The sequence below is a fragment of the Notamacropus eugenii genome, chromosome X (genome assembly GCF_028372415.1).
Source record: "Notamacropus eugenii isolate mMacEug1 chromosome X, mMacEug1.pri_v2, whole genome shotgun sequence".
NCBI lineage: Eukaryota > Metazoa > Chordata > Mammalia > Diprotodontia > Macropodidae > Notamacropus > Notamacropus eugenii.
Genome location: NC_092879.1, coordinates 71,171,676 through 71,189,643, shown reverse-complemented (window position 1 = coordinate 71,189,643; position 17,968 = coordinate 71,171,676). Strand labels below are relative to the sequence as shown.

Below are 17,968 nucleotides of genomic sequence, written 5' to 3'. Positions count from 1 at the left end.
TTCCCCTCATACCCTACAAACTGGACAGATGACAAAAGATGAGAACGAACAATGTATTGATAATTTCTTAATATTTTTAAGGCTTTGGTCCTTCCTAAAATGGTCACCTCAAGGGAAGAGTCACCAAAAGGGAGAGGAGGATCCTAGAGCAGAGATTTCCATGGCTAGTTAGTTGACAGTCAAGGAGAAGGAGGAAGATTCTAGAGAACATTGGATAAAGTCAAGTTGTAAATGAGGGGAAACATGGCTAGGATCCTTTCTAAAATGGAGGTTTCAGGGAAGGAGTTACAAGGAAAGGAAAGGAAAACTCCAAGGAAGAGACTTCTCAGGGTGCCATTTGGCAATGGAGGATAAGGAAGATAATTCTGGAGATAGCAGAGTTGTTAGTGAGGTAAAAGCAAGGCTTGGGTCTTGTCTAAATGGGGAGTCATTGATAAGGAGAAGAGGACCCCCAGGTTGGACATTTCTTAGGATGGTAATGAAGTAACTGAGGAAAATGAGGAGGATTCCAGAGAGCTGCAAGCAAATGAGGGGAAGCATGCCTGGGGGGGGTCATTTCCAAAATGGTGGTCCCATTGAAGGAGAAATTAATGAAGAGAGAAGGAGACCAGGGAGGAAGGTTCTCCAGTTGTCAATGGACCAGTAGAGAAGAAGGAAGATTCCAGAGAAAGTCTAGGTAAAAGTTAGATGATACTTGGAGAAACGCTAAAAATATTTCCCTTAAATCAGGTGTTAATAGGGATCTCCTATTGTCACTCCTGCTTAACATAGTTTTAGATAGTTTAGCAATAAGGCACAAAAAAAGGAATAAGCATTGGGAATGAAAGTAAAAGATCCCGATTTATGGTTGACATGATCATATACCTAGAAAGCCCAAGATGGTCAACCTCCCCAAAATTAATGGACTTAATACATGGCTTGCAGGATCCAAGATAAATCCGTAAAATCATATGCATTTTGATATACCTCAACCAAGAATCAGAAGGTGTTGATGTAAATAGAAATGCCTTTTTCAATAATGACAAACTATAGAAAATGTTTGAATGCTGACACTTCAAGACATACAAGAGGACTTAAGATGACAGCTTCAAAATGATTGGAACAGAAAGAGGAAGAAATGCTTCCACACAGACTTAAGAAAAGCTTTTGTTTTTAAAGTCCTTCCTAAGCTGGCCCCTTCCTACCTTCCCAGTCTTCTTACACCTTCCTCCCATCCACATATTCTGTGACCCAGTGACCCTGGCCTCCATATGGCTCCTTCAATACTCTGTCGTCCAACTGGGCATTTTCACTGGCTGCCCCTATATCTGGAATGTTCTCCCTCCTTGCTTCTCCAGCTTCCTTCAAGTCTCATGCTCTAAAAGAAGCCTCTTCCAACCCCCCTTAATCTTAGTTCCTTCCATTTTAGATTACTGTCAAGTTAGTTTCTGTGTGTGTATGTGCACACACACATGCATGTGTGTGTTGTTTATACATAGGTAAAAAGCTATTAGTTCCTTGAGAGAAAGGATAGTTTTTTTTGTGTGTTCGTTTTGTTTGTCATTTTGTGTTTGTTGTTGTCATTTTGTCTTTCTTTGTATTGCTTCAGCTCTCAGCACAGTGCCTAGCACATAATAGCAATTTAATAAAAGTTAATTGACTAACTAAAGATATCACTTTACACTCATTAGAATGGGGAAAAAGATTTTTTTCAGAAAGTGACAAAGTCCAGCAATGGTGGGGCTATGGGGACACAACCATTGGAATACATTGTTGGTAGGTAGAAAATTTTGAAATCAAAATGGAATCAGTCATAAAACTTATCATACTTAGTTATCATACCAATGATTCCATTGCTAACACACTATCCCAAAAACACCATGAGAGAGGGGGAATGTCCTAGAGAAAAATACACATAGTTTCTAAGATCAGAAAATTAGAAATAACCTATCTGCGTAACAACTGGAGAACAGTAGAATAGTTTGGGGTATACGCAAGTATATCAATAGATATATTAAATATGCTATATTACAAAAGTATATATCTTGTTCTACGTTCTATACTTCTTCACCTTTGTTGGTCTGGGAAGCCTAGGGACCACTGCTCAGAATCACATCTTTAAATAACTAAAATAAAATATATGGAATTACAAAGGAAGCTAATTATATTCAAATACAATTGTCAAAATATTTTTCTCATCTAAGTTCAGATCCAGATCCTCTGATTTTAGGTTCAATATTCTTTATACAGGGGTAGCTAGATGACACAGTGGATAGAATCTCACACCTGGAGTCAAAAAGATTCCTCTTACTGAGTTCAAATTTGGCCTCAGACATTTACTAGCTGTGTGACCCTAGCCAAGTCACTTAACTCTGTTTTCCTCAGTTTCCTTCTCTGTGAAACGAGCTGGAGAAGGAAATGGCAAATCACTCCAGTATCTTTGCCAAGAAAACCCCACGTGGGGTCACAAGGAGTTGGATGCAACTGAAACAACTGAACTAGAACAAGAACTCTGTGGACTTCCGAAATCTCTCCAAGGACTCAGTAGGGCTCTACGGATTTGCAGCCCTCTGAATGGAATGTTGCCAACAGGTCCTCCTCCACTTTCGCAATGTTATCAACAGTATCCAACAGCGTGCTTGGTCTATCAGTGCTCAGTGAAGGTTTGTTAAGTCATTAACTGATGCAGTAATAGGATAGAACATTACAATGCTATAACAAAATATAAATATGAAACGTACAAGGAAATATGGAAAGATTCGCATGAGTAACATCAACAAAAGCAGATTGCTAAACTGCTATATGCTAAAACATCTTTCAAGGAGAAGAAGAAAGAACGAACAGTTAGGTAAAAGGTGGCAACATTTTGTAGCTGCCTGCCGGGTATTCTGAACAAGGGCCTCTTGTTTCCTTCCCAACTGATCCTTTCAGTTTTTCCTCATTGAAGGCTAGGGGGCTGCAGAAGGATTTATCTCCTTTGCTTTATATATGTCTGCCACTGTGCTTGCTAGCATTTGGTATGTTTACAGTAAAAACTGGGTAAAAGCAATAGGTCAATCTAATACACCTTTTTAATACACCATCTAAGTCTAGGTTTCTATACAAACTCTACCCTTTGGCTTAAGGCCTTTATCCCTTTTGGAATTCAGATCCCGCTGCAAAGGGTCACACTTTAAATTGCAGTAGTCATCGCATTTCAGTGAGAATGAGGAATCTGAAAGTAGGTTGGGCTAGCTGAGAGAAGGGGAGGCCCAGAAGAGCCCTGACTGGGGAGAAAGAGAGGGGATTCAGTGGAGACGGAACCTGTCTATGTCCCACTCTGGTTCTGGGCATGTGTCTAAAAAGTCGGCAGATTCGGAGCGAAAGCAAATATGGTATTAATGGAAATGCGGAGAGATGAGGACAGGACTAAGAAGAGTTAATCGGATTTAAGACTGTTTAGCTGTTACATTACCCTTAGGTTGGGCCAATAACTCATGAATGGTTGTGGCTCATGCGAGATGCCTCAGCAAGCTTGAATGATCCCCAAAGGCACCAGTGGGCTGGCCTCTCCAGCCATTGGTGACAAATGCCATGACTAACACAAGAGTCCTCTATCCTGATTCAGAAGGATGGAGTTTAAACTCAGAAGCCAGTGATTTGTAGTCACTGTTATTTCCCAAGTACTAAGTCAGCCAGAGTACACTTGACAGGTAATTTGCAAGAGGTCTGAACTGGTTAATCCATCTTCCAGAGGGTGGGCCGAAAACTCCTGAGAGGAACTCAGACAAGAAAAGACCGGCTGACGAGAAAAATCCATATTTCAAAACAATTTGCCACTAAAAGCCCTGTAATAACCAGAGGTAGAATCAGAGCTAAAACAAAAACTGGCGCGTTTGGTACACTGCCAGTAGAAGGAGACAGAGGTTCCTTTCTCTTTGTGGCCAAGAAAAGTATTTACTGTTTTTACAAGACACCAGTGGCGGCAAGCTAACTGTCATTGATGGCTTGCCCAGTGCTCGGAAACCAGACTGTGGCGTAAACACTGCCACCAGGGCAGTGGACCAAGGCCTGGCTGCTGCTTAACAAGGTTGGGAAGGGCACACCCTGGCCTGCCCAGGGAATGGAAGAACTCTTAGCAGTGGGACAGTGCGATGCCATGAGGGATATTCAGACCATACCCTAGATAGCACACTCTTAGCTCCGATTCATTTCTTTCCAATGCTGGCCTTTTACGACAGGATGAGGCCCTCTGTAACACTGGTATGAAGGGAGAGATTTGGGTGACCATGGGAGATCAGGTATGTACTGCTTGTGTGCTGGGGGTGTGACCTGACCTATTTCCTGCTGAGCCATGTAATAACCGCACTCTAAGAAGCTTGTGTTGAATCTGAGAGGGTCTCTGAGAGCAGGGGGTAGGGAGAGGCCCGAGGGGAAACAAAACAGTCAGCTCAGGAGCCAGGAGGGCCAGGTCTCAGTGAAGGGGTGAATTGTCTTTAGAAAAAGGGAACTTACGGTGAGAAAGGTATTTGAAGCTCACAAAAAATTTCACAGATTCATATATCACAGGATCATTCGGGTTCACCCTTCCTCTTGCTAAATGGCAGGAAAACTCGATTTGTTTACCTGTTGAAAAGGAAACAAACACATACAACAAGTTTATTTTTCAGTCCTGACAAGTCCTGTCTGCTTGTGTCCAAGATAGGTAAATATTCTCTGATCTAGCCTGGATTACTGTTGTGTTTGAGTGTGCTCTCAGCCTCCTCATCTATAAAATGGAGGCAATGTCTGTTTCACTGACTTCACTGGGCTGTTGGGAAAGGGCTGTGTGTGTGTATACACACATATATATACACCACACACACACACACACACACACACACACACACACACACACACACTGGAGAGATTATTCATTGTTATCATTCACTGACACCATCATCAAGAGAATTATGTGCCATTAATTATCTAAATCACCGAAGAAATGAGTGGAGATGGGAGAAGAGGAGGAAAACCAATCTATAACAGAATCGCTGAGTCTTAGTGCTAGAAAAGCCTGGACATGGTCTTGTCCATACCCATTCATTTCACAGATGAGGAAACTAGGCCCCAACAAGGTGAAATAACTTTCCTAAGACCATAAATGGCAGAATGGGGAAAGAAGACTTCCAAACCAGCGTTCTTTCTACTACATCACCTCTTTTATAAGAAAAAATGTAATATTTGAAATGGATAACAATGGTAGAGTAATGAAAAGTCACCCGTTCATTGTAGAGGCTCTGTGGCATACAGGAGAGTCTGGGCTTAGAGTCAGGAACGATCGCAGTGAAAATTCCACCTCTGACACTTACTAGTGGTAAGACCCTGGGCAAGTCATTTCCCGTGTGTGTGTCTCAGGCAGCTTCTTAGGGCTTCCCTACTAAGTTACAGAAGGGTCATAGTGGAAGATGTTTCCATAGTGGGAGTTCCGTCCATTAATTCTGGATGCCAGATATCCCAGCTCCTTTTATCTACCCACATATTAATGACGGTACATTTCCAGCTTTTGACCACAAAACCTTGTAAAAGCTTAAAGAATCTAGTGCCTTAGACTCTTATGAGAGAGGAGGGCCAAAGAACCACCCCCAAACTCGCCAAATCTTGTCATTTCTCCCTTCAAAACATCTCTCCCATCCAACCTTTTCTCTCTTTGTGCTTGTCTCCCCAGCACCAAGAAACAGTGCCTGGAATACAGTAGGCACTTAAGAAAAGCTTGTTGATTGATTAATTGATTGAACAGCTGGTGTTCCCCTGGCAGCGTTACTTGTAACCACCCGAGAGTGACCTTCATGCCCTAAGATGAGCCTGGCACTGAGCCTCTTCAGCCAGCAAGCAAATGCCCAAGGAGTAAAGGCCCTCCTGAGGAGCACAAATTGGAACAGAGAAGCTAGAATAAGAGAGGGCCTGTACGGTTCCTCCTCATCCCTTCCTTTCCTTCTTTCTCCCTTCTATCCTTTCTCCTACTTCCCTGTCTATGTTTTTAGGCCAGCCAGTGGGCCCCCAGTCATTACTTATTTCTCATAGTGGCACACTCGGGACTGAAAAGGTTTCTGCCTCTTCTTTTCAGTGAAGTTTTTACCCGGCAAGGCTCTAAGTTCACAGAATCCTTTTTGGTTGGTTACGCATTGCTTTCAAAGTAGCTATTGAGGCACTTTAACCTTCCAACAACTACCCCTTCCATCTAGGATTTCTTTTTTGTCTTTTTACCACCTCTTATAAGACCACAAAGCACTCGATCCCTTTTAAACTTTTCCAATATTCCTGTACACTAGCCAGCCCAATGTAATTCATATGAGCAGTTATGACTATCACCCCTTAGGACTGATATGATGGTGTTAGGAGCTGATCCTCTAATGTCAGTATTTTGATCAATGTTTGTGCCATGAGCTCATTATAGGTACTGGCTCTTACTGCTTCTTATATTCCTCTCTGATTGCTACCTTCCCCTTCAAATCAAAACACTTACCATTTAGAAAATCAGCAGAGACAGGGGCTGGCAGTATTGTCAGCGGAGAGAGTACCTTGAAGACTTCACTGTGCTCTTGCTCCGGGAGAAGGGTTAATATATTCTTGTGCACCAGCTCTGACTGATATAAAAGAAAAGCCTGTCATATACATGTTTTGTTACAACACAGTCAGGATATGGCAGCTCTTTGGTAAATTAACTAGGATGCAAGTCTTGGCAATGTTTTTTTTAAACACACAAGAAAATAATGTACGAAGTATCCTTTGGAACTAAATAGTTTGTTTTAAGGATGAGTCCAAAATTAAGATGGATTTGTCATTTGAATAAAGTAGCATTAATTATTTATGGTTACTCCAATATCCCAATGGATCTGTGGATATGCCCTCCAATGAAGCAACTCATCCATACCTGTCTGCCCTATATGCCTCCAGAGAGGAAGTTCCCCAGAGGGGGTCCACTTGATACACTGGAGGCCTTCCAACATCAGTGGGGTACCAATAGAATCCTAGAGCTGTAGTCCCTTAATCAGCTATGGACTAGCTCATATGCAGTTTAGCCTGCCCAAGTGAAAAGCTTGCTGGGGGGGTGGGGAGGGGGAAAGGCAATAAAATCTGAATTAGTGGACAAGTTTGAAAAATTATCATCTTATTGAGTTATAAAAATAATGCCATAGCTTTTGTTAGTGTTTCTGACCTCAATGAAAATACCTCTGTTTTGTTTAATTTTGTTCTTCATAATGTTTGGCTTTTTTTTTTACTTTATTGGAAAAGCACTGCCCTTCCAATTTGCAGATGGGTTGGATCACATAAACTGGCAGTTTCTGCATATGGGCCATTCTACATCAAATACTGTGCCCATCCATTCATTATTTTATTTTTTCAAAGTAGAATGAGAGGTGACATTTTCATTTAAGAGAAATCAGAGTAACTCCGTTCTCATAGCATTGATTCTCAAGGGGATAGGGACAATGACAACTGTTTCTGAATTCATTTCCTGATTTCGCTCATTTGTTAAGTGTTTAACCAAAGCTCTGGGCTCACTTCTCTGCAAGTAAATTGGCAGATACATTAACAATCGTTCAATGAATCAACAAGCCTTGGCAAGCACTTATTATGTGCCCGGTACCCCATTAAGTGCTGAGGTTACAAGGAAAAAGCCTCAATGGTCCCTACCCTCAAGGATCCTATATTCTGATGAGGAAGTCAACATGTAGCCAGGATACATCCAGAGAAGCTGGAAGGCAGCCATGAGGGTTAGGAGAGTGTAAGACTCAAGAGTCCAAAAGCCTGAGTTCAAATTCCACTTCAGATACTTCCTAGCCATGTGATTCTGGCAAGTCACTTAACCACTCACTGTCTGCTTGTCTCCCCATCTATGATGAAATGAGGATAATAACATTGCCTGCCTCCCCAGGGTTGTTGTGAGGATAAACTGAAAAAATACACGTGAAGTGGTTACAAACCTCAGAGCATTCTATACATGTTGCCATTGCTGTATGGCGGCTTTAGAGAGTAAGGTTCAAATAGCTGGGGGAGTCTGGGAAAGGCCTCCTGTAGGAGGTAGCATTTGAACTGAGGCTTTGAGAAAGCCTGGCCTTCCAGGAGGTCAAGAGCCAGTGCAAATGTCAATCCCTTGTGTCCCATCTCTTGTTAGAGCAATAGTAATGGGCAGAAAGAGACCAGTCCAGTAAGTTTATCAAAAAAAGATAGTAGGTGATCCAAGCTCCGGGAGCATATCCTAGCTGATGAGCCATGTAGACAAACTGAGAACCTAAGAAACAGGCACATCTTTAGGGGCTTCCTTCCCATTCGAGGTGGAGAAGCTTCATGGGGAAGGTGCTAATCAGGCCTGCACTGAAATAGAGCATCAGCAAATCATCATTGCACTGAAGGTCTCTGGAGAGGGGAGAGGGGGAGAGGGGAGACCAGAGGAAAGGAGGAAAGGAAAGGGAAGGAAAGGAGAGGAGAAAGGAGAGGAGATCCCAACGTCAGCCCTTAAGACACCATTTCAAAACCATTACGTTGTTTGATATTCTGCCCTGCACCCCTAATCTCTTTAATCTTTTCTTCCCACTAGATTATAAGCACCATAAAGGTCTTCATCAGACTCATTCCATGAGTCCGAGGGTGCCTAGTTCCATCCAAGCCTTGGATCCCATTCTATTCCATCCATGCTTCTATTACAATCTCTCCTTGTTGAAATGTCTCCCTTGCTTCAAGGGTCTGGAATTGGAAGAGACCTCAGAGGTCACCTAGTCCAACCAACCTTCTCATTTTACATAGGAGGAAACTAAGGCCCAGAGATGTAAAGTTGCTTACAAAACTGTTCAATAAACACTTTTGAGTGGAATTGAAAGCAATCCTAAGGAATTCTCTTGTTAAAACAGTCAGAGTCAAATATAGGGCCTATCCCCCACGTAGCTCTTAGCACCGCCCAGGCTACCAGTACAGCCCTTAACCAGATTAAAATGCAATTGGGAAATATTTAACAAAATAAAAACATACTAAAACATAGATAGCAAGTCGTTTTCTAAATCAATATGTAGCTGGAAGGGATCCTTACGTACCTCTTAATGGTTCTATTTCTTTTGGAGTGTGATACCATTGGCCAAGGCAGTTTGCAAATTTCATAGGCGAAGGGAGCTTATTGCGGATGTCTTTGAGCTATGCCCAGTTAAAATCAATAGCCTTACTTCCCTGGGTCTTTCTTTCCCAGAAGGAGGCAGCCAAGGAAACTTGTGATGGGGGAAAAGCTGCTATAGACTGCAAATTGGGGCAGAGGCTGCTATCTGTGTGGTGATACCCCACACGGCCTTTTGGAAAGCAATGTTGTGTGACCCCTTAGAGGAAATGAGCTGTACAAGGTGAGTTGCAAAAGGTAAACTAATAACTCTAATATAGTGATGTCATTTTGGTCCATTTCAAGAACAAAGGACAACACCCAACCAACGCAATAGCCTTCTAAGTGGTCTTCTTGCCTCCAGTCTCTCCCTACTCCCAACATATCCTCCACTCAGCTGCCCAAGTCATTTTCCTAAGGTATAGGTCTGACCACAATAACCCTCTGCTCCCAATACTTCAATGGCTCCCTATTACCTCTAGGATCAAATACCAAGTTAGGCAGTTAAGGCTCTTCACACACTGGCCAGTCTTCTCCTCTTCCACACACTCCATGATCCAGATGCACTGACCTGCTCACTGTCCCTTACACATACCACACCGCTTCCCATCTCTCAGCATTTGCCCTGGCTATCCCTCATGCCCAGAATTTTCTCCCTCTTCCTCTTCACCTCTACCTCTTGCCATCCTGGGATTCTTTCAAGATTCAGCTCAAGCACTACCTTCTACAGTAGGCCCTTCCAGGCCCCTCAGCCACTAGAACTTTCCCCTGGAAGGTGACTTTTCTTCTCTGACCCTGCCAAGCTGCATTTATCTTGTATGTACCTATGTAAACCTTGTCATTCCCATTCAAACATAAGCTCCTTGAGGGCAGGAGCTGTTTTTTGTATTTTCCAAGCCCTTAATACATGTTTGTTGATTAACTAAAGCCTGCCCTTTGATTAATTTGAAAACATTCAATTAGATCTCTTACTGGTGAGGAAAAAAATGAGCTATGCAGACCTTGGAATGGACGGGGATGTCGATAAATATAAACAGGGTAAATGATAAAAGAATATCCCAATCAAAGTGTGAATAAGATCAGGGATAAATTGATAACAAGGCTTGTGGAAAAGGTACTAAATTACAGTATGGGGTTCATTTCTTTAAAAGTCCAATGACTTTCAACTTCAATATTTAAATTTAGTCATTTTAATAAAAAGTTATAGTTTGACTTTCAAAACAGGGGATGAGAAAACGATGCTCATTTCTCAGTTGAGGGTGCTTATGGTTTAAGCCTAGTAGTTTGCACCATATTACCAAGGACCTCACTGCCACCTGGTGGCAGTGTACCCCAAGTGCAGGATCAAGTGGGGGGGGAGGGGTAGGTCTTTTGAAAGTTGAGTCTGTATGACTCCTAACACATAAAGGGACAACAACAAATGCCATTACAATGAAGACATTCGGGTCGAACAGACTTTCCAGGGTTAGTCGATTACAGAATCACCAACCCACTTAAACCTGATCAATAATCCCCTTACTTTAAGCTTAATGCACCCAATGCACCCACGGTGGCCCAACAAAAGACTGCGGGTATTCCTTTGGGATTGGGTTGCTGTCGAATCTGGGCTACTATGGCTCACGTTTTCCATATGAAGTAGATCTAGGAGGACCTTGAGTTATACCCACTCAATAGGATAAAAAAAAAATTAGAGCTCTTTCAAGTGTTCTTAGGATCCTAGGGGTATAAACGGATTCAAATAATGGAAACCACTTCTTTAAAAAAGAAACTTGAGAGGAAATTCCAGCATTTCTTAGGAAAGGGAAAAATGCAGGAAAGCACTGAGGGTGTCCAAGGGGGCTGTTCTCACAGGCCTTAAAGACTATAGGCAACTCCCGATTTGTCTTTGCCTCCAATCCCTCGTGATGAGATGTGCCATTGGAGACTCCAAGCATTCCTCTGAAGTCTGGAGTGAGCAGTTGCCAAGTGTCAGAAGAAACCCGAGGCAAGAGTGGGGAATAGGCAGCGATGGGACACCAGCCAGTTAGGGCTAAAATCACCATCCCAATTAGCTGGGCTGCAGGGAGAATGTGCTATGTTTATATTTGACAGTTTTTATGAGGATGTGTCTACTCTCCCTTTCCTGGGTTGCTATGGCTGAAGGTGCTTGTGGCCAAGCTGCTAGAATGTAGAGAGGCGGGCAATGTCTAGCAAAGGCACCACACTGGAAGCCCTTCCAGCCAACCAGAGGCTGCCAGGGCTGGCAACTAAAAGAATAATGGTCATGTGCCCTTTCACAGACACTTGTTGAAGAGACTGGCTACCCCTTTCCAGCTGCTGTTGCCCGAGAGCCAGTATTTGTGCTTAACCATGTAATTGCTTCTCTAAGTTTCTAAACGAGAACATAATTTGCCCTTCAACAGAAAAAGACAAGTAGCTAATTACACCTGGAAATGGCTGCCATGACCTGGCAATAAACAAATCCAGTCTTTTATTGTTTAATGAATTGTCCCTTCATGTGGGAAGTGTGTCTCCAAAGCAGGGATTCTTAACCTTTTTTGGGTCATGGACCTCTTTGGCAGTCAAGGGAAGTCTAGGACTCCCTCCCCTCCTCCAGGATCATGATTTTAAATACATAAAATAAAATATATAGTGTTACAAAGGAAAGCAATTAGATGGCAATAGATAATCAAAATAATACAAATTCACAGATCTTGGGCAAAGACTCCCTGCTCTAAAGTAATATGATTAGTGCTTTGTTGGAGCTGTTTTAACAAGCAGGTTTTATCTAAGTGGACATTGTGGTCCTTTCAAAAGAGTTCCCTTGGGATGATCCATCCAGTCCCACAACATCACTGCTGTGTCATACATGCTATAGGGACACTCTTCAAAAATGGCCATCAGAGACCAAGTGAGCCTGCCCAGTCTCATTACTTCCTAGACCCACCTCAGTTATATAGACTGCTTTAAACAAACCCTTCAACAATGGAGATCACTTGTCAGAACAGGGGCACATGGTATGCCTATGTTAAACACCTTCTCTTCTCAATCATCTGCTTCATCCAGCTAAAAATAAAGAGCCCAAAAGAACAGGTTGAGAAAGTCTCAGATGGGTGTTGGAACTTACCGGTATATGGCCCAGGAGAGAAGTGACATTATTAGACACATAAATAATTATTCCCTCAGTGGTCAGGGCAATCAGAAACTCATCCAGTGCCTATTGGAGAAAGAAAACAGTACCACCCAAATGTTAATACAACAATACCATGTTAAGCTTTATTTCTTGTAGAAAAGAGACATGAACATGGGACTTCAGCTCTGTGCCTCCTCAGGGCTATTGCCACCTTGGCCCCTCCCCTCCCAGGGTTTCTAGTACTTTCATGAGGCCTCTCATGTGCAAGACTCGATTCTAGGGGGTAGCTAGGGGAGGGGGTGGGGGCGGGTGAAAGGAACACAACAGGAACTGGGAAAAAGATTAGAAATAATGTAAACAGAACTCACTTCATTCTTTGTCCCTGTATCCCCCAGTGCCTAGAACTGTGGCATCTAGTAAGTGCTTAAAAAATGCTTGGTGATTGATTGATTGATTGATTGACTAGAAACATGAATGAAAACATATACAAAAGTTATTAGGTTTTTCCCCTAGTTTTAATTACATAGAAAGTAGGCTGGGGACCCATCAGGAACGAATCAGAAGGTCCCTTTTATGTATAAAGCAGGCAAAGCTTCAGGCCTGACTAAAATCCAAGAGCTGGAGTTAAGGGGATTAGCCCAGTGGCTGGTTGACTCTGGCTATCCTACTAAAAACTCTAGCTCTCTCTTGACCACAGTTGCTCCTGGAGTCAGTGACAATGGCACTGGCAGCAGCATGGTAAACGATGGATACTTCCAAGCTTTGGTAGGAGGGAGAGATGGGACACTGCTGGAGAGAGGTGGGCGCAATGATGGGAGAGCTGACGTGAGAAGACATGGGTATGGCAGGGAACCAGAGGACTGGAGGTGGAGACCAGACCAAGAAGCAACAGAAAGCAGAGCCACAGGGTGGTAAGGCAGTCCTGGGCTTTGGCCTTTCCAGGTACTGTGAGTTCTGCAGACTGTGCAGATAAGGGTGAGGAAGTTAGTGCTTGAGCTACCCGCAAGTCCTTTGCCCCTATGAGCGTCCTGATCCCCGGGGAAGGTGGTGCTCACCACAGGTATGATGAGCAATCCAGAGTTCTTTTCCCACATGGGAGGTAGATGTGGGAGAGGGGACTCAACTTCAGGGAAGCACCACAGACAGAGTGACTTTATAGACACCTAGGGGGCAGGGAGCACACCAGGAGACCAAGTGTCTTCAGTGTCTATGGGCTCTGGCATGCTGTCATTGTGGCATTTTAATAAGACCTGTCCTACATAGGCCTTGTTAGCCTGAAATGCTTGCAAGAAAATGAACTATCCCTGGAACTAAGAAGTCCAACCTTGCCAGTCCCAGAGTCTAAGTCTTGGGTGGGAACAAACATGAACCACACAGATTATTTTCTGGAACCACGCCTGCCCCTCCCCGCCACACTGAAGCCTGTCTGTTAGAGGAAAGGAGTATAACGCCAAATGCCACAGGTAGTACCTGAAGGTATAAATCATTAAAAGGTTCTTAAGCTAGGCCTTTGATGGCATTGATAGGCTTTGGAGGCAAAGCAGGGCCCATACCTCAACTTCCAAATCCTAGAGAGCCCACAGCCAGGAGCACAGGGACAGGACTTGAACCCAGGGCTTCCTCACTCCCACAGTTATTGTACAGTACCAAGAAGTTAGTGAAGTCACATTCCTCATGTCTCAGCATGTACTAAACTTCACGTTAAGCAAGAGATTTGTAATAAATCACGTGCCACTGTTTCCAACTATTCCCAAATAACATACTTTGCACCATAAACCCTGTAGTTCAAATTGAACAACTTTACCCTTGTGTTTGATTTCAGTTTTACCTTAGCTCCCTTTTTAAAAAACTGCTAGAAGGATTTCTGAGGACACACTTCTTAGAATTATTAAAAATCTTGAAATTCCTAATTGCTCCTAGTCAAAGGTGATTTCTTAAATAGGAAGGTCCCTGAGAGGCAGGGAGGCAAACTGGACAGAAAGTCATCCAACCTTTCACTATCAGCTAGGTTCTAAAAGCAACTGAGTGGTACAGTATACAGAACACTGGACTTCGATTCAGAAAGAGAGCAGTTCAAATCTAGCCTCAGACACTTGCTAGCTCTATGATCCTGGGCAAGTCATTTAACCTCTGCCTTAGGTTCCCTGACTGTAAAATGGGCATCATAACAGCACCTATCTCATGAGGTTTTTGTAAGGATCAAAAGAACTAAAATAGGTAAAGCTCTTAAAATGATACCCGGTTCCCTACACTGGGGAAATCACAGGTCCAGCTCCACAAAGGAACACACAGACAAATGAATAAAGGTCTTCACAGAGCATGTGCAGTCATAGGGAGGGTCACTGTCCCTCCCTCCACTCACTGTATTTGGCATCCTTCCTACTGTGCTATTTCCATCTTCCCTATCTATGCATTTTTTCCCTTCCCAGCAATGTAGGCAAAAACTGAAACCCCCAGAGCCAATGCTTATGTTGCTGGGGATTGGAGTCAAGTCAACAAGGCTCATCAAGGAGCTGGGCAGCTGGCAGCTTCTTCTCGCATCCCCAGTCGCAACAGCCGTCCCTCATTACCGGCTCTGCTCTGCCTCAAGCAGATGGTGCAATCGGGAACGTGACATGAGGCCAAAGTTCCCTCAGAACAGATTCAAAAGGGTCATTGCTGAGGCATGAGACCTCCGCCCCTTCACCCCAGGCCCAGATTCCAAGCTGAGTCCGGCTAGAGGCAGTTTTGAGGAGGGGAACATTGAATTTTCCCAAGAGATCATGAAAGGTAGGAGCTGGGGAGGGGGTGCAAATTGGCCTCAGCTCTTTTGTTTTTTTTCCTGTCCAGGCCCACCCAGGAATATCCTCCAAAAGGGATTCATCCAACATGCTGGGGAGCCCTCATCTAGACCTCTCACTAGATCATGGGTGCCAGTGAAGCATCAGGTATCCCTTGTGCTTTCTCAACCCACACCCAGCTATGTAGCTCTCTGATGGTGTCCCTTCTGTCATTTTCCCAATATAACTCTTTGGTGGTGACATAAAAAGAATCACTCACAGAATCACAGCATTTCAGAATTGGAAGGGTCGTCAGAGGCCAACTGATCCAACCCATTGGCTGCAGACCCATAGGTTGCAGCCTCTTCACAGTTATCACTTCTATAATCAACAGAAGCACCAGCAAAATGGAAAGAGCCATTTGAGTTGTTGGGAGGATACATTCAGGGGTGTTTAACAACCAGCTCTCTGGGGGGAGGGGAGGCGGAAATCCACACCACACACTTTTAGGTTTAATCTGCATTAATATTTTCTCCATTACCTTCTTAAATCTGGGCAAGACAACAACAAATCAACAACCCCTGACTTGAGTTATCTGCTGATTTCTGAGGTGCAAACACTCATGGTGAAAATTTCACAACTGGCTCTCCCAAACTAGTTCAAGCTGGCTTGAGCACAACCCTGGATCCACAGAAATAAAGGCCTATAAACAAAGTGGGGCTTTTACAGGCCAGCCAAATGTCTATAAATTAGTCCAAGTGGAAAAGCCACTTTTATCCTAGTGCCACACTTACCCTAGGTGCATAATAAATGCTACCTGAATGGGGGTGGATTTAGCATATATACTAGAAGCAAGGCCCGCATGCATTTTGCACTATTCTCCCAATGGTGGACATCAGCCTGCAGCCATATTTTCTTAGTTTGAGTCCCTGTAAAGAAATATTCTCAAACAGGAACAGCTACTTACAACTTACAACCAATGGCCCACAGCCCAGAGTTCTGCTTCTTATGGCAGTGAAGCACAGTGGAAAGAAAACTGGCTCTTGAGTCAAAGGACATGAGTTCAGATCCTGCCTTTGATACTTACTAGCTGTATGACCTTGGCCAAGTCACTTAATCTCCATAGGCCTGTTTCCTCATCTGTAAAATGAAGGGATTGGATTGGCTGGTCTCCAAGGTCTCTTCTAGCTCTAGTATCACAGATCTGATGGCTGACCAAGGTTAGGAGTACACTTTGTGACATTCTCCTCTACACAGCTGGCCTGATGCAAAACTCCACTTGGGAGCCCAAGGAGGATCTGTGAGTTTACATGATCAAGGCTGGCTCTGTACACTGATTGAATCCCCTAGGTAATCACTAAACTCCTCACAACTTGGCTGAAATTTCCAGTTCCTATCCCAGTGACAAGGTCTATTGTATATCTTCCATGTACAATGCACACACATTTTAGAAGGTTTCTTACCTCAAACATCAACTGTGTAAATTCCTCATTGCTAAGAATTGATGGTTTCCAGGCCCCTCTGGCACTAGCAGCTTGTGCCTGGCTTTCCTTTTCTTTAAAGGAGAAACAAACAAGGAAAGAGAAGACATTGAAATGACTATAGGGAATATCTCTTTTTTTCCAAAGTTACAATCCATTTTGGAGCAGAGCATCCTCTGAAATCATACTGAGGTTTTATTGGTGGCTAATTGTTTGGTACTTAAATTGACCCTGTGTCTAGCTTTGACCAAAGGAAGCATTTCAGCCTATTCTCACTCTTGTTGAAGACAAAGGTTCCTCCCCCACACACCTGATGCCTCTTTGAGGTTGGGTTCTTGAAGGCTATGCCTGGAGAGCCCAAGCTTGGCCAGTTCACACCAAGAGTGTACCCACCAACTAACCACCTCTTTTGACTCCAGAAGCTCCAGAGGACAATAAAAGGTATCCACACACAAACCAAAGCATGGAGTCTGGAAGTACCAGAGTAAGGAGGCATGTAGATCCCTCCCCTTTGGTACATGGCCCAAGCCTACAGAAGATATGGGTAGGTTACTTATTTACTAGTAACAATTAGCAACTGCTTTTTAAAAAGACACCTTAGCTGCAAATTTTCCTGTGTTCCTTTTCCTGACAGTGAATAGTGACCACTGGAATAGTGAACCAGCCTCAGACAGGAGGATTTGGGTTCAAGTCCTGCCTCTGACTTACACTGTTTATGTGACCCTGGGCACTTAACTTTTTGGTGCCACAAGTTCTAAGATCCTTAAGTTGCAGAGAGGTGCCCATGTGTAATAGGAGAAGGAGTTTCCTCACTGGGAGGGAGAATTCCTTCCCTCATGAAATCGTGGGGTCAGATTAAAAAAAATTTTTCTTATAGCAGCTTAGCCAACCGCACCAAAAACAAACTGGCATTACATTAAACACATTCAAAAACAGCCCCCCTGCCTGCAGCTCTACTTTAAGGAAAAGGGGATCATGGATTTAAGGCCCGAAGGGGTGTCAAAGATCCTTTAGTTCAACCCCCTAATTTTAAAGGTGAAGAAACTGTGGTCCAAAAAGTTGAAGTAACTGAGCCAGCAGTCAAACCCAGGGCCGTTGACACCAAACTTGGGCTTACTCCATTGTAGCAAAGGAATCAGTGCTTAAAGCCACAGTGTATTAAGTGGGTACATCTGGTCTAAAAAGGGTACTTTCTGTCAGTGATTTGGCCAGAATGTATGCTGACCACTTCATCATCCCCAAATCCCGTAGAGGTGGTAAAATATGGGCCTGAGCTCTTGCCTCTGGTTGAGCCACTACTGTTGATCCATGCAGGGACTTAAAAGTCTGCAGGCCTACAAGCTCTAGTGTTATGTTAGTGAACCTCAATATATCCCTTAGGTGGCTACTTCCCTACTTCCTTGGCTCAGAAAATACCCAATCAAAATTGCAGCCCAACAGCTATTACCTGGCTATAAAAGTTACCTACATAAATGGGGAAACCAGAAACAAATTGTACGTTTTCATGGTCTTGGAATTCTGACCCAGGAAATGT

At 43.5% G+C, this 17,968-nt stretch overlaps 1 protein-coding gene across 1 annotated transcript in view; it reads right to left on the bottom strand.

The window, feature by feature from the left end:
- LOC140516449 (neuronal PAS domain-containing protein 2-like) overlaps positions 1-17,968 on the bottom strand; it is a 79,314-nt gene that overhangs the window by 50,581 nt on the left and 10,765 nt on the right. The window contains exons 5-8 of the mRNA XM_072627431.1: positions 16,417-16,508; positions 12,189-12,278; positions 6,464-6,584; positions 4,474-4,584 (exon numbers count right to left, since the gene is read on the bottom strand). Of these exons, the coding sequence (XP_072483532.1) occupies positions 4,474-4,584; positions 6,464-6,584; positions 12,189-12,278; positions 16,417-16,508 (414 nt within the window). The remainder of the gene's footprint in view (positions 1-4,473; positions 4,585-6,463; positions 6,585-12,188; positions 12,279-16,416; positions 16,509-17,968) is intronic.